We start from the raw sequence: 17556 nt of genomic DNA, 5'->3' as shown, positions 1-17556 counted from the left end.
TCATCCTTCACTTCTATGAAAGTCAATGTTTGCATACATTTGCTATACCACCTAGTACATTGGCAATACATTTCCTAGCTAATAAGATTGTGTGGCATATACGAACTACAACATGGTTTTGCGTATAGTGGCCAAGTCATTCCAATCTGTTTATAGTAAGTCCTATTTTGTAGCCTATAAAGATTTAAAGCAACAAAACATATAGCTGGATCAGTGCTCTGATGAAAAATCATACTTTATTATTGCAAAGAAAATTAGGAAGCGGCTTGAATTTCATAACTCTCTATTTTTAAAAGGACAACAAATTTGTCTGCATCACCCAGTACGCAATAATTAAATATACAAGTTTTGACAAGCTGGTATATGACCCTTCCTGTATTAGGAAAATAAGTTATATACCGTTTATTCCTGTTGGAGATGATGTGAAATACACACAGTGGCAGATGATATATGGTGACATTGCTCCAAAGTGAAAGAATTCTGGCAACAATTATGGAAAATAAAGACGATAATTTTGAGTCAAATCAAATTAGATCCATTTGCTATCTAATTAAATGGGCCTGAGAAAATAACTAAGTCTAAATGATACCAGATTATGTGTAATTGTGCCAAGAAACCAATAACAAAGTAATGGAAAGAAACAAATACAATTTAGTATGTAATTGAAGCGGAAGCTGATTAACACCAGGGGGTTGATTTAACAAGGGCCGAATGGCCCTTGTTTCCGCGCAAGCCTTTTGGGCTCGCTGGAAACAGGAGTTAAGAAGCAGCAGTCTTAAGTCCACTGCTCCTTAACTCATACGCTGCCTCTGAGGTGGCGTATAGCAATCCGCCCAATCCTATACGATTTGGCTGATTGGCCGCAAATCTGCAGGGGGCGGCATTGCACAAGCAGTTCACTAGAACTGCTTGTGCAATGCTGAATGCCAACAGCACATGCAGTCCGCATTCAGCGATGTCCACCAGGCATTGTAAAATCGGCCCCTAGGAATTGGAGGAAGTGATACATGCAAAAAATGAGTGGACTACATGGAAATAAGCAAAATTTTGGATGACAGAAAATATATTATTTTTTTCTCTTTCTGAGTGAGTTGGCATAAATATTTCACTTTTTTTCATCTCCTCTCCTTGAAGTGAAAATGGTTTTAAATATACAGTCCTAAAATAATGATGATCATTAATATTTAACTGGACAGTAAAGTCAAAATTATATGTTCATGATTCAGATAGATCATTTAATTTTAAACATCTTTCCAATTTAATGCTATGATCAAATTTGCTTTCTTCTCTTTTATATCCTTTGTTAAAGATTAAACCTAGGTGGGCTAATTGGAGCTTAGGAGGGTGCACTTATTGTTGCAAATACTGCTGCCAGATGGCTTAAGACACGTGCTCTCTCCTGAGCTCGCCTAGGACTACTATTTAACAAATGATACCAAGAGAACTTGGCAAAATTATTAATAGAAGAAAATTGAAAAGTTGTTTTTAATATTTCATTTTTCATCCAATCCAATTTTGGCTTAACTTGGCCCTTTAATAGTTAAAAGTTTTCATTTGACAACTATATAAAAATACTCAAGCAAAGTTATAAACTGTATATGGAATAATGTTATTGTTAGTGGTTTAATTTTCTCAATTAGTCTCTCTTCAAAGCTGGATTTCTTCTTGTAAAAGTGCAGCACACTGAGATCTGGATTTGCACAAATCTTAGTGTGTTGTACTTTCACAAGTAGATACCCGACTCCAAAAAGTGCCCAGTGCTGCTGGCGCCGGCCATATTTGGCGTTTGTTTCCAAATGATCCCCCACCGAAAGCACATCCCTATTTATAATCATTCAAATTTCTTTTAATGAGACATCATACCAATTCTTAAAGTCCTAAAATCTCAGCTTAAATCCAAATCAACTTAAATTGCCACTACCCATAGAAATGTGTGTTGCCAGCATACACAGTTTCTTATTAACAAAATTCCAGCCCATCATTATTATTTGTAAATACAGGAATTCTAAATAAGGACAAACATTAATTCAATTTTATCTTAAACTTTTTTTTATCTATTTCTGAATGGTGTTAATTCAACAATATCATTTTAAATAGGTTGGCAAGCATAAATATGTGTACGTTAAGTAAAAAATGTATTTGGTGAAATATCACACATTTAGGAGACTGAGGTGGGGGGTACCTTCTTATCTGTCAGCTATGGAAGGGGGAAATGTATAGTTATACTCTGACAAAGCTATTTAAACCTATCTCTGTTTAGCACATAAGTGCAACACTTGTATGGGTTAACACAACATTTAAAAATCCTGATTGCAACCTGAAACAACATCTCCCAACTTTGTTAGCCCAAAAACAAATGCATTAATATCCCAGGCAACTTTTTCTCGAGTAAGGAAAGGATGAATTCTGGAAATGTTGTGTAGGTGTGCAGAGCAAGATTTGGTAAGAGCTTCAATATCTGGAGTAAATGTGAGCTCAGGGTCAAATGTGAGCGAATGACAGTGTTAAATAGATATGAAACCCACAAATTTTCTCTCATGACTCAGAGCATGCAATTTTAAGCAACTTTATAATTTACTCCTATTATCAAATTTTCTTCGTTCTCTTGGTATCTTTATTTGAATAGCAGAAATTAGCTAAATTTTAGGAGCCAGCACATTTTAGTTAAGCACCTCACCTGGGTAGCACTTGCTGATTGGTGGCTAAATGTAGCAAAACAAAATGGTTTAACCTGTTTTGGGCATATATAAATTATTTTTGTCACTTTTTTTGTCATGGATCAGGTGCAACAGCCACACCACAAAAAATAGCAAATTAACAAATCGCAGTGGTAAAAGTAACCTATTATGTTCATTTCTACAATTTTAGGAAAAGGAAAGCAGCAAAGCTGTTACTTACCTTTTGGTTTAGGAACGCACCTCTAGATCAGTGATTTATAAGCTGCTTACAAGTGGAGCATTAAGTTACGCGCAAGCAATATCAGGTTTATCGTGGGTGTTTGTGCGCCAGATGTAGTGCGAGTATTACTAGTTGAACGTAACCACAATCGCTTGAGCTCAATTGAACTTAATATGCGTCGGGATAGCGTGACCTGGTCTGGTTAACTGTTTTCGCTCAAAGAAAAAATTTCACAAAACACATCAAAAACACTCATAATAACACTATCTAATAAAAATGATTAGCTGCTCATATATGTCCCATGTTATTGGCTCACCTAATGCGTTCAGCTGGCTCACAGTAGTGTGTTGCTGCTTATTCAACAAAGGACAGCAAGAGAATGAAGCAAATTCGATAATATAAGTAAATTGGAAAGTTGTTTAAAATTGCATTTTTCTGTATGAATTAGGAAAGAAAATTTTGGGTTTCATGGTCCTTTTAATGTTTTTAATTTACAAGTTTCAACCAAAATTATTTATATAATATATACATGTATAATAAAAAATAATAATAATTAACCCCTTGATGACTTCGCTGGTCTTTTCTATAGGGATTGAATAATTGATACAGAATAGCTATTTCCGGTGGACAGCAGGATGAAGGGAGGGTATAATAGCGTGGTCATGAAAAAAACGCCCCTCACATTTTTGTAAATATGTTATATCTTTTCATGCGACAACACTGAAGAAATGACACTTTGCTACAATGTAAAGTAGTGAGTGTACAGCCTGTATAACAGTGTACATTTGCTGTTGGCAACAAAAGTGAGTACACCCCTAAGTGGAAATGTCCAAATTGGGCCCAATTAGCCATTTTCCCTCCCCGGTATCATGTGACTCGTTAGTGTTACAAGGTCTCAGGTGTGGATGGAGAGCAGGTGAGTTAAATTTGGTGTTATCCCTCTCACACTCTCTCATACTGGTCACTGGAGGCTCAACATGGCACAGAACTCTCTGAGGATCTGAAAAAATAAAGAATTGTTGCTCTACATAAAGATGGCCTAGGCTATAAGAAGATTGCCAAGACCCTGAAACTGAGCTGCAGCACGATGTAAAGCAGTGAGTGTTCGGCCTGTATAAGTGTAAATTTGCTGTCCCCTCAAAATAACTCTACACACAGCCATTAATGTCTAAACTGTTGGTAACAAAAGTGAGTACACCCCTAAGTGGAAATGTCCAAATTGGGCCCAATTTGCCATTTTCCCTCCCTGGTGTCATGTGACTCGTTAGTGTTACAAGGTCTCAGGTGTGGATGGGGAGCGGGTGTGTTAAATTTGGTGTTATCCCTCTCACACTCTCTCATACTGGTCACTGGAAGTTCAACATGGCACCTCATAGCAAAGAACTCTGAGGATCTGAAAAAAAGAATTGTTCCTCTACATAAAGATGGCCTAGGCTATAAGAAGATTGCCAAGACCCTGAAACTGAGCAGTTTCACAGGACAGGTTCTACTCAGAACAGGCCTCACCATGATTGACCAAAGAAGTTCAGTGCACGTGCTCAGTGTCATATCCATAGGTTGTCTTTGGGAAATAGACATATGAGTGCTGACAGCATTGCTGCAGAGGTTGAAGGGGTGGGGGGGGGGTCATCCTGTCAGTGCTCAGACCATACGCCGCACACTGCATCAAATTGGTTTGCATGGCCCAGAAGGAAGCCTCTTCTAAAGATGATGCACAAGAAAGCCTGCAAACAGTTTGTTTAAGACAAGCAGACTAAGGACATGGATTACTGGAACCATGTCCTGTGGTCCAATGAGACCAAGATAAACTTATTTGGTTCAGATGGTGTCAAGTGTGTGTGGCGGCAACCAGGTGAGGAGTACAAAGACAAGTGTGTCTTGCCTACAGTCAAGCATGATGGTGGGAGTGTCATGGTCTGGGCCTGCATTAGTGCTGCCGGCACTGGGAGCTACAGTTCATTGAGGATACCATGAATGCCGGCATGTACTGTGACATGCTGAAGCAGAGCATAATCCTCTCGCTTCGGAGACTGAGCCGCAGGGCAGTATTCCAACATCAGAACGACCCCAAACGCACCTCCAAGCCGACCACTTCCTTGCTAAAGAATCTGAGGGTAAAGGTGATGGACTGGCCAAGCATGTCTCCAGACCTAAACCCTATTGAGCATCTGTGGGGGAGCGCTCTGTGATGTCGTCATGGAGGAGTGGAAGAGGACTCCAGTTGAAAACTGTGAAGCTCTGGTGAACTCTATGCCCAAGAGGGTTAAGGCAGTGCTGGAAAATAATGGTGGCCACACAAAATATCGACACTTTGGGCCCAATTTGGACATTTTCACTTTGGGGTGTACTCACTTTTGTTGCCAACGGTTTAGACATTAATGGCTGTGTGTTGAGTTATTTTGAGGGGACAGCAAATTTACACCATTATACAGGCTGTACACTCACTACTTTACATTGTAGCAAAGTGTCATTTCTTCAGTGTTGTCACATGAAAAGATATAATAAAATAGTTACAGTATAGTACACCCCTCACATTTTTGTATGTGGTGTGTGTGTGTGTATCCCCTTCATGCCAATAGCAGCCTAGAAACCCTCAAGGAAAGGGGCCTCTGCTCACAAATATACCGCCAGAAACCATGGGAAAGTGGCTTCTATTAGCCAATAGGTAAGCAGACAGTCTGGCAAATTGGCCCCTGCTCGCCAAATAGAAGAACAGACACCCTGAGAAAGTGGCCAATAGGCCCCCAGGAAAGTCGTCCCTGCTCACCAAAACATGGCTAACCATCCTGGGAAAGTGGCACCCAGGCACCCTGGGATAGTGGCCCCTGTTCACCAATAGGTGCCTAGACACCCTGGGAAATTGGCCCCTGTTCACCAAATAGGGTCACAGGAGAAAGTGGCCCCTCCTCACTAATAGACACCCAGGCATTCCAGGAACTTGACTAATGCTCGCTAATAGACTCCCAGGTGTTCTGGGAAAGTTGCTTCTGCTCACCAAAACGCACCCAATTTCTTTGGGAAAGTGTCTCCTGCTCGCCAATAGGCACCCCAGGAAAGGGTTCATGCTTCCCAAACACCCTGGGAAAGTGGCTCCTTCTCACCATTATTCACATCGGCACACCTGGAAAGTGGCCCCTGTTCACCAATAGGTGCCCAAGCACCCTGGGAAAGTTGCTCCTGTTTGCCAAATAGGCGCACAGGCACCCTGAGAAAGGGGCCCCTGTTCGTCAAATAGGGGCACAAGCACCGAGAGAAGTGGCCCCAGCTCACCATTAGACATCAGAGAAAGTGTGCCCTGTTTACCAATAGGCCCCAGGAAACTGGCCTCTGTTCATCAGTAGGGTGCCCTGGCACCCCAGAAAAGTAACCATTTTTTGTCAAAAGGGCACCTAGGGACCCTCAAGAAAAGTGGCCCCTTTGTCAATATGTGCCCATGCATCCTGGGAAGTTGCCCCTGCTTGTCAATAGGCTTCCTGGCAATGTGGGAAAGTGTTCAATGCTCAGCATGCTCCCAGAAAACCTGGATAATTGGCCCCTGCTCATCATTATGCGCCCAGGCACCACAGAAAGTAGCCCCTGCTCGTCAATAGGTACCCAGGCACCCCAGGAAGGTAACACCTGCTTGTCAATAAGCTCCCACACAACCTGGGAAAGTGTTCCCTGATCTGCATTATGTGGTCAAGCACCCCAACAAAGTGGCCTCTGCTCACCAATAGGTATTTAGGCACCCTGGACAAGCGGTTCCTTCTCTTCAATAGACACCCCAGAAAAATAGTTACTTATTGGAAATAGCTGGCCAGGCTACCCAAAAGTGTTCCCTGCTCATCAGTAGGCACACAGGGAGGCTTGGATATGTTTGTTTTGGTAATCAGGGGCCAATTTCCTGGGTCACCTGTGTGCTCATTGGTGAGCAGGGGCCACTTTCACAGGGTTCCTGTGTGCCAAATGGCAAGCAGGAGCCATTTTCCCAAGGTACCTGGGCATCTGTTGGTGAGCAGGGGCCATTTTTCCGGGGTGCCTACTGGTGAGCACTTTCCCAGGGTGCTTGGGTGTGTCTTGGTAAGCAGGGGCTTCTTTTTCCAGATTGTTTGGGGTGTCTTGGTAAGCAGGGGCCACTTTCCCAGGGGCTGCCTTGAAGCCTTTTGTCATGTAAGGGCCACTTTCCCATGGTGCATGTGTGTCTCTTGGTGAGCAGGGGCCACTTTCCCAGGGTTCCAGTGTGACAATTGGTGAGCATGGGCCACATTCTCAGGGTGCCTGTTGGTGAGCAAGGGCCACTTTCCTGGGGTGCAAGGGTGTCTATTGGCTAGCAGGGGCACTTTTTCAGGGTGCTTGGGTGCCAATTGGTGAGCAGAGGTCACTTTGAGTTTTGGCAAGCAGGGCTACTTTCCTGTGGTGCATGTTGGTGAGCAAGGGCCACTTTCCAAGGGTGCCTGTGCATTTATTGGCGAGCAAGGTCCACTTTCTGCATTTACTGGGTTACCTGGGGACCTATTGGCTAGAAGGGAGCACTTTCCTGGGGTGCCTGGGAACCTATTAGCTAGCAGGGACCACTTTCCTGGGGAGCTTGGAAGCTTGTTGACAAACAGGGGCCACTTTCCTGGGGTGCCTGGGAATCTGTTTGTGAGCAGGTACCACTTTTTCGGGGGGCCTAGAGGCCTATTGGATGAGCGGGGACCATTTTCCTGTGGTGCCTGGGGGCCAAATGGCGAGCAAATGCCACTTCCCAGTGTTTTAGGGCATGTTTTGGCGAGCAGGGGCCACTTTTTCTGGTGTGTCTGCACTCCTATTGGCGAACAGGGGCCAAATTCCTGGTATTCCTGGGGGCTTATTGGCAAGCAGTGGTCACTATCCCAGGGTTCCTCTGTGACAATTGGTGAGCAGGGGCCGCATTCTAAGGGTGCCTATTGGCATGCAGGGACTACTTTTCTGGGGTGCCTAGGAACATATTGGTGAGCAAGGGCCACTTTCACAGGGTGCCTGTGCATTTATTGGCGAGCAGGGGCCACTTTCCTGTGGAGCCTCAGAACCTATTAGCTAACAGAGTTCACTTTCCTGGGGTGCCTGGGAGCATATTGACAAGCAGGGGCCTCTTTCCTGAGGTGCCGGGAAACCTAATGGGGAGTAGGAGTCACTTTCCTACCTTTTTTTGTTTTTTTTTGTTTTATTAAAGCTAGCAGGGGCACTTTTTCAGGAAAGTTTTATTAAAGGGGTATGAAACCCATATATATATATATATATATATATATATATATATATATATATATATATATATATATATATATATATATATATATATATATATATATATATATATATATATATATTACAGCCACCAATCAGAAGCTAGAACCTAGGTTCTTTGCTCCTCCTGAGCTTAAATAGATAAACCTTTCTAGCAAAGAATAACAAGAGAAAGAAGCAAATTTAAATAATAGAAGTAAATTTTAAAGTTTTTTTTTTTTTTTTTTGTATGCTCTGTCTAAATCATGACTGTCTAATGACTTTACAATCCCTTTAAATCTAATTGTATGCTCATTTGGGTTTGTGCTACTACATAAGTGACTCGTTTATGCTCTACTCTACAAGCAGTGAATGTATCTAGTCTTGAAAGTAACATACTGTTCTAATATATCCATTTTAATATTGTTTTTTTCTTTATTAGGGTTCAGATATAGAGACTCTAAATGAAAATGGAGAAGCATGCTCAGACTTATCATCTTTGGAAACACATGCTTTTGTACAAGAATTTTCCCCAAACAGACTAGACCAACAAGGTAATATTATGAGCTGCATTTTATAACAAAGTTTATTATATATCTAGGCAAAGGATTATAAAAGTTTGTGAAATTGTCTTTAAGGAAAACATATAATTGGAAAGTGTATATAAAAAGCATCAGATTGCACTTTTATTTGTAATCAAAGCTTCTTTTCTTAAAAAGTTAAATTTTTATGTAGTAATTTTTGTCATCAATCTCAGCCCCTAAAATGGTCTTTCTATACCAGTTTCTATGGTATATGCGCTATAAATTTACATATTTATTAGGGCTGTGCGCGTTCCAGAGCTGTACACTAACACATGCGCATAACATCCATGGTTCTTCACAAATATGTAATTATTACATTGCTATTATTACTTTTGACATTATTACATTGCTCGTTAGTCTTGGGTTAGTCTTCATGTAGCTTAAATGTTAAAAGTTTTTTTTTTAATTAAAAATGAATAATACATTATGCTCATTTATCTAGGGGTGATTCTCCTAAAGGTACCTTGATGCAATGCGATGCCCTGCGATCTCTCTTAGAGCTGATGCTGCCGAGAAATGAATCGGCTCCGATTACCTTGCTGTCACATGACTGCAGGGCATACTATGAATGCACTGGGGATCCGATTTAATAGTGTATGCGCCCCAAGGCAGAACATGCTGTGATCTGAGATGTCATCACAGAAAATGCAGCATGTCTGCAGAAAGAACGGGACTCATGCATTAACTGTTAGCGCTTTCACTTTACAGCGCTGCTCCACATCAGGCTGTTCTTTTCAAACAGCAGTGTTGTGCTCTGGCTGCACTGTGTAAGTTCTGTTTAAACAGAGCTTCTCTCTGGCTGCACTGTGTTGAGGAAAACAGTCAAATACGGAGCAGCAGCGCATTTATTGATAATTGGCTCTAAGGATTTCAACCCGCCCCTTAGCCTTTCCTGATCTGCAAAGCTGTGACTCCTTAATGTAAGACATTCTTGTAAGCAATGCACCATTGTTTACTGTATTTTTACTGCAGAAATTTCATTAAAAAAAAAATCTCATCTCAGAAAATGGAAAAAAAAGTTCTGCATCTGGGCTTATGCGTAGGGAATGTGCTCACTACCTGGAACTAAGCGTAAGGAGAGAACCCAGGTTGCCCACCGTGATTGGCTAACGCTTATTAGCCTAATGGGGGGTTTGTAAAAAAGACAATTTCGCTCAGCGGATTGCAAAGAAACTGCTCTGATTTGAAAATGTAAGGTATTTGAGCAATTTTAATACATATATTCATGGATGCAATGAAGTATAGTAAAAATGTGACTTTCACATCCCTTTAATAATACTGTTAAATTGTTACAGATACTTGCAGCAATGAGGAAGTGGTGTCTTCTGCAGAAAACATTCAGCCAGTTTCAGGGGAAACCTTAACAGTACCTGAGGTATCTAATATTTTATCAGCTGTGTATTTCTCTTCTAGCAAGTCTTTCTGCTTGCAGTGTATGGTTATGTATGCATGCATTCTTTTTGTATTAGGGTAGTTATAAGATCACACTTGCACAACAAAAGGTGTGCATCTGTCTCTTGCATAAACACACTCTATCATTGGAAGAGGAGGAATACTACCAGTGTGAGACCAATTGAAACAGGTTCTGAAATATGAGATGTTTAAATTTCGATTTAGGGAATTTGTTAAAGTGAATAAACACCTTGAGATTTTAATAAAAAATGTTTAGTTATGTGTAGTAAAACAACCTTTCAGTAGGCTTTCACTATTTATTTTGCTCCCATTTCTTGTAATTTAGCTCTGTAAATTTTCTAATTCTCTTAACTGGAAATGCACCCTGCTAACTTATAAAAGGTAACCCTGCTACATATCTTTCAATAATTTGCTTCAGCAGATAACAACTGCAGAACAATGCACTTTATACTAACATAATGCATGTGGCTAGCCTTGTCTTCTCTAGAAGCTGGGTCAGATTGACTTTTCCAAAAAAGGCAAATAGTTTGTTGAGTTTGACTATTGAAAAAAACAATTGCAGAAAAGGTTTTTGACTTGTTTTAAAATATTTAGACTTGGCTAATATGTTCTTCTATAGGAATACAACAAAAATATATTGTAATTGAAAGGTGTTTAGTGTCCATTTAAATGGACAGTCAATTCAAAAATAAACGTTCATGATTCAAATAGGGCATGTCATTTTAAACAACTTTCCAATTTACTTTTATCACCAATTTTGCTTTCTCCAACATAGGTGTGTCCGGTCCACGGCGTCATCCTTACTTGTGGGATATTCTCTTCCCCAACAGGAAATGGCAAAGAGCCCAGCAAAGCTGGTCACATGATCCCTCCTAGGCTCCGCCTACCCCAGTCATTCTCTTTGCCGTTGTACAGGCAACATCTCCACGGAGATGGCTTAGAGTTTTTTAGTGTTTAACTGTAGTTTTTCATTATTCAATCAAGAGTTTGTTATTTTCAAATAGTGCTGGTACGTACTATTTACTCAGAAACAGAAAAGAGATGAAGAATTCTGTTTGTATGAGGAAAATGATTTTAGCAACCGTAACTAAAATCCATGGCTGTTCCACACAGGACTGTTGAGAGCATTAACTTCAGTTGGGGGAACAGTTTGCAGTCCTTTGCTGCTTGAGGTATGACACATTCTAACAAGACGATGTAATGCTGGAAGCTGTCATTTTCCCTATGGGATCCGGTAAGCCATGTTTATTACGATTGTAAATAAGGGCTTCACAAGGGCTTATTTAGACTGTAGACATTTTTTGGGCTAAATCGATTGATATTAACACTTATTTAGCCTTGAGGAATCATTTATTCTGGGTATTTTGATATAATAATATCGGCAGGCACTGTTTTAGACACCTTATTCTTTAGGGGCTTTCCCAAAGCATAGGCAGAGTCTCATTTTCGCGCCGGTGTTGCGCACTTGTTTTTGAGAGGCATGGCATGCAGTCGCATGTGAGAGGAGCTCTGATACTTATAAAAGACTTCTGAAGGCATCATTTGGTATCGTATTCCCCTTGGGTTTGGTTGGGTCTCAGCAAAGCAGATACCAGGGACTGTAAAGGGGTTAAAGCTTAAAACGGCTCCGGTTCCGTTATTTTAAGGGTTAAAGCTTCCAAAATTGGTGTGCAATATTTTCAAGGCTTTAAGACACTGTGGTGAAAGTTTGGTGAATTTTGAACAATTCCTTCATGTTTTTTCGCAATTGCAGTAATAAAGTGTGTTCAGTTTAAAATTTAAAGTGACAGTAACGGTTTTATTTCAAAACGTTTTTTGTACTTTCTTATCAAGTTTATGCCTGTTTAACATGTCTGAACTACCAGATAGACTGTGTTCTGAATGTGGGGAAGCCAGAATTCCTATTCATTTAAATAAATGTGATTTATGTGATAATGACAATGATGCCCAAGATGATTCCTCAAGTGAGGGGAGTAAGCATGGTACTGCATCATTCCCTCCTTCGTCTACACGAGTCTTGCCCACTCAGGAGGCCCCTAGTACATCTAGCGCGCCAATACTCCTTACTATGCAACAATTAACGGCTGTAATGGATAATTCTGTCAAAAACATTTTAGCCAAAATGAACCCTTGTCAGCGTAAGCGTGGATGCTCTGTTTTAGTTACTGAAGAGCATGACGACGCTGATATTAATATCTCTGAAGGGCCCCTAACCCAATCTGAGGGAGCCAGGGAGGTTTTGTCTGAGGGAGAAATTACTGATTTAGGGAACATTTCTCAGCAGGCTGAATCTGATGTGATTACTTTTAAATTTAAATTGGAACATCTCCGCATTTTGCTTAAGGAGGTATTATCCACTCTGGATGATTGTGAAAATTTGGTCATCCCAGAGAAACTATGTAAAATGGACAAGTTCCTAGAGGTGCCGGGGCTCCCAGAAGCTTTTCCTATACCCAAGCGGGTGGCGGACATTGTTAATAAAGAATGGGAAAGGCCCGGTATTCCTTTCGTCCCTCCCCCCATATTTAAAAAATTGTTTCCTATGGTCGACCCCAGAAAGGACTTATGGCAGTCAGTCCCCAAGGTCGAGGGAGCGGTTTCTACTTTAAACAAACGCACCACTATTCCCATAGAGGATAGTTGTGCTTTCAAAGATCCTATGGATAAAAAATTAGAAGGTTTGCTTAAAAAGATGTTTGTTCAGCAGGGTTACCTTCTACAACCCATTTCATGCATTGTCCCTGTCACTACAGCCGCATATTTCTGGTTTGATGAACTGATTAAGGTGCTCGATAGTGACTCTCCTCCTTATGAGGAGATTATGGACAGAGTCAATGCTCTCAAATTGGCTAATTCTTTCACTCTAGACGCCTCTTTGCAGAGACTGCCGGACGGCAGCCTCCCGAAAGAATCACGGCTCATTCCACTAGGGCTGTGGCTTCCACATGGGCCTTCAAGAACGAGGCTTCTGTTGATCAGATATGTAGGGCAGCGACTTGGTCTTCACTGCACACTTTTACCAAATTTTACAAGTTTGATACTTTTGCTTCTTCTGAGGCTATTTTTGGGAGAAAGGTTTTGCAAGCCGTGGTGCCTTCCATTTAGGTGACCTGATTTGCTCCCTCCCTTCATCCGTGTCCTAAAGCTTTGGTATTGGTTCCCACAAGTAAGGATGACGCCGTGGACCGGACACACCTATGTTGGAGAAAACAGAATTTATGTTTACCTGATAAATTTCTTTCTCCAACGGTGTGTCCGGTCCACGGCCCGCCCTGGTTTTTTAATCAGGTCTGATAATTTATTTTCTTTAACTACAGTCACCACGGTACCATATGGTTTCTCCTATGCTATTATTCCTCCTTAACGTCGGTCGAATGACTGGGGTAGGCGGAGCCTAGGAGGGATCATGTGACCAGCTTTGCTGGGCTCTTTGCCATTTCCTGTTGGGGAAGAGAATATCCCACAAGTAAGGATGACGCCGTGGACCGGACACACCGTTGGAGAAAGAAATTTATCAGGTAAACATAAATTCTGTTTTTTGCTTTTGTATTCTTAGTTAAAAGCTAAACCTAGGTAGGCTCATATACTAATTTCTTAGAGCTTGAAGGCTGCATCTAATCTGAATGCATTTTGACAATTTTTCACCACTAGAGGGCGTTAGTTCATGTGTTTCATATAGATAACATTGAGCTCACGCACGTAAAGTATCCTAGGCTTGAGCACCGATTGGCTAAAATGCAAGTCTGTCAAAAGAACTGAAATAAGGGGGCAGTTTGCAGAGACTTAGATACAAGGTAATTACAGAGGTAAAACGTGTATTATTAGAACTGTGTTGGTTATGCAAAACTGGGGAATGGGTAATAAAGGGATCATCTATCTTTTTAAACAACAACAATTCTGGTGTTGACTGTCCTTTTTAAGGCAGGACTTGAGACGTACTAGGCTTGTAGCTGTTTGAAGTTGGAACCCCATGTAATTCTTGAATACAAATGTATCATTTGTGCTGGTTTGGTTTCAGAGATATTGTACTTTATCTTTTAGGCCGTGTGACCTCAATCTCCGCCCACTTTGCACCCTATATAATTAAATCAATTAAAAAAAAAAATTTTGTGCTGCAAAAATTTACTTTTGTGCCAGTTTAATTTTGGAGATATATATTATGGGCTAGATTACAAGTGGAGCTTTAATTTATCGCGCACCCTCAAACTGGCAAATTCGCCTGTTTACAGGTGCACTATAAATAACCAGCAATTACAAGTGGCTGGTTATTGCTACTGCGAGCCTGCGGTAGCAATTAGCGCTTAAAAAATTAACCAGAGGTCAGACCTCTGGTTAATTTTTTTTAAATGTGCCCCAGCTGGCCCAAAAAATGTCATGTCCCTTTTTAATAATAAAAAATTGTGGCTCTTTAAAAAAAAATTAAAAAAAATAGGGGGCTAACGTTGACGATATGGGCCATTAAAAGAAAAACGGCACTGAAAGTGCCTTTACATAGCGGTCTATGGGAACTGTGTGTTCCCTGTAAAATGTATATGCTTATATAAATATATATTTATGTGTCAATATGTGTATATACACACATATTAGCACATAAATATATATTTATATAAGTATATATTTACAATCTGCTGCGCGACTTACCACCTTTGCTGTGCTAGTTCTCATGCCGTGTCTCACATGAGGGTATGAGTGTGCAGGTAGGACATTACAGGCCGTCCTAACTGTATTAAAGCCCAGTGTCTTAAGGATGGCATAGACTTTAATCTGATTCTTGCTACCATTAGGATTATTATTTACAGCAGTAGTCCTTACCTTGAACTGGCTATCAGAAGATGTGGTAAAGAACAAAAAATAACAAAAAGTTCTTAATAAATAGCAAGAAGTTCTGAGCCGGCTTCACAGGATACACGTGCCCTAGCAGACGTGCACTTATAACAGTAGAGGACTTTTTTGCTGCAAAAATCCTGTTACAGGGAGCAACAGTAGAACTTAAGTTCTCCTCATGACAGCTCCCTTCCTGTAAGATGTGGCTACATAAGTAAGTTTGTTTTTTAACACAATCCTTTTTTTTTTTTTTTCTTTCAATATCTGTTGAAATCCAGATCATATGTTATGTGAACACCGAAACGTTATGTCGTTTTAACCTTTGAATACTTATTAAAAGTTATATTTTATTGTGAACAGTGAATGCCTTTTTTTGCCTCTGGATTTGTGGATTTTCGTTTAAGTGCACCCTGTTTGATGTGCTGATCCGTTTTTGGGATATTATATATATATATATATATATATATATATATATATATATATATATATATATATATATATATATATATATATATATATATATACACACACACGATTTAGTCAGCCACCAATTGTGCAAGTTCTCCCACTTAAGAAGATGAGAGAGGCCTGTAATTTTCATCATAGGTATACCTCAACTATGAGAGACAAAATGTGGAAACAAATCCAGACAATCACATTGTCTGATTTGGAAAGACTTTATTTGCAAATTATGGTGGAAAATAAGTATTTGGTCAATATCAAAAGTTCATCTCAATACTTTGTTATATATCCTTTGTTGGCAATGACAGAGGTCAAACGTTTTCTGTAAGTCTTCACAAGGTTGTCCCGCACTGTTGCTGGTATGTTGGCCCATTTCTTCATGCAGATCTTCTCTAGAGCAGTGATGTTTTGGGGCTGTCGCTGGGCAACACGGACTTTCAACTCCCTCCAAAGGTTTTCTATGGGGTTGAGATCTGGAGACTGGCTAGGCCACTCCAGGACCTTGAAATGCTTCTTACGAAGCCACTCCTTCATTGCCCGGGCGGTGTGTTTGGGATCATTGTCATGCTGAAAGACCCAGCCACGTTTCATCTTCAATGCCCTTACTGATGGAAGGAGGTTTGCACTCAAAATCTCACGATACATGGCCCCATTCATTCTTTCATGTACACGGATCAGTCGTCCTGTTCCCTTTGCAGAGAAACAGCCCCAAAGCATGATGTTGCCACCCCCATGCTTCACAGTAGGTATGGTGTTCTTTGGTTGCAACTCAGCATTCTCTCTCCTCCAAACACAACAAGTTGTTTTTCTACCAAACTGTTCTACTTTGGTTTCATCTGACCATATGACATTCTCCCAATCTGCTTCTGGATCATCCAAATGCTCTCTAGCATACTTCAGACGGGCCTGGACATGTACTGACTTAAGCAGGGGGACACGTCTGGCACTGCAGGATCTGAGTCCCTGGCGGCGTAGTGTGTTACTGATGGTAGCCTTTGTTACGTTGGTCCCAGCTCTCTGTAGGTCATTCACTAGGTCCCCCCGTATGGTTCTGGGATGTTTGCTCACCGTTCTTGTGATCATTTTGACCCCACGGGGTGAGATCTTGCGTGGAGCCCCAGATAGAGGGAGATTATCAGTGGTCTTGTATGTCTTCCATTTTCTAATTATTGCTCCCACAGTTGATTTCTTCACCCCAAGCTGCTTGCCTATTGCAGATTCAGTCTTCCCAGCCTGGTGCAGGTCTACAATTTTGTTTCTGGTGTCCTTCGACAGCTCTTTGGTCTTCACCATAGTTTAGTTTGTAGTGTGACTGTTTGAGGTTGTGGACAGGTGTCTTTTATACTGATAACCAGTTCAAACAGGTGCCATTAATACAGGTAATGAGTGGAGGACAGAGGAGCCTCCTAAAGAAGAAGATACAGGTCTGTGAGAGTCAGAAATGTTGCTTGTTTGTAGGTGACCAAATACTTCTTTTCCACCATAATTTGCAAATAAATTCTTTCCAAATCAGACAATGTGATTGTCTGTCTGGATTTGTTTCCACATTTTGTCTCTCATAGTTGAGGTATACCTATGATGAAAATTACAGGCCTCTCACTCATTTCTCTTGTAAAGGTGTATCCAGTCCACGGGTTCATCCATTACTTGTGGGATATTCTCCTTCCCAACAGGAAGTTGCAAGAGGACACCCACAGCAGAGCAGTCTATATAGCTCCTCCCCTAACTGCCACCCCCAGTCATTCTCTTGCAAGCTCTCGACAAGAAAGGAAGTATCAAGAGATATATGGTGACTTAGTGTAGTTTTACCTTCAATCAAAAGTTTGTTATTTTTAAACGGTACCGGCGTTGTACTGTTTCACTCTCAGGCAGAAATTGGAAGAAGAATCTGCCTGGAGGTTGATGAGCTTAGCGGTTTGTAACTAAGGTCCATTCCTGTTCTCACACATAACTGAAGAGTATGGAAAGAAAACTTCAGTTGGGGGGGACGGTTGGCAAATCACCTGATTTGAGGTATGTTCAGTATATTTTTTTCTAGAGAGACAAGGTCTAGAAAATGCTGACAGTGCCTGATATATTTGAGTTAAGCCTGATACAGTGATTTAACAGCGACTGGGATCATGCTTACAAGATAAGGGTAATTTTTATGTTA

General features: G+C 40.9%; 1 protein-coding gene across 2 annotated transcripts in view; it reads left to right on the top strand.

The window, feature by feature from the left end:
• Positions 1 to 17556, top strand: part of CCPG1 (cell cycle progression 1) — a 218279-nt gene that overhangs the window by 14082 nt on the left and 186641 nt on the right. For both annotated transcript variants that reach the window (XM_053717498.1, XM_053717497.1), the window contains exons 3-4: positions 8564 to 8675; positions 10001 to 10080. In XM_053717498.1, coding sequence (XP_053573473.1) covers positions 8564 to 8675; positions 10001 to 10080 — 192 coding nt within the window. The remainder of the gene's footprint in view (positions 1 to 8563; positions 8676 to 10000; positions 10081 to 17556) is intronic.

Source organism: Bombina bombina, chromosome 6, assembly GCF_027579735.1.
Source record: "Bombina bombina isolate aBomBom1 chromosome 6, aBomBom1.pri, whole genome shotgun sequence".
NCBI lineage: Eukaryota > Metazoa > Chordata > Amphibia > Anura > Bombinatoridae > Bombina > Bombina bombina.
This window is presented reverse-complemented; position numbering and strand designations above follow the sequence as displayed.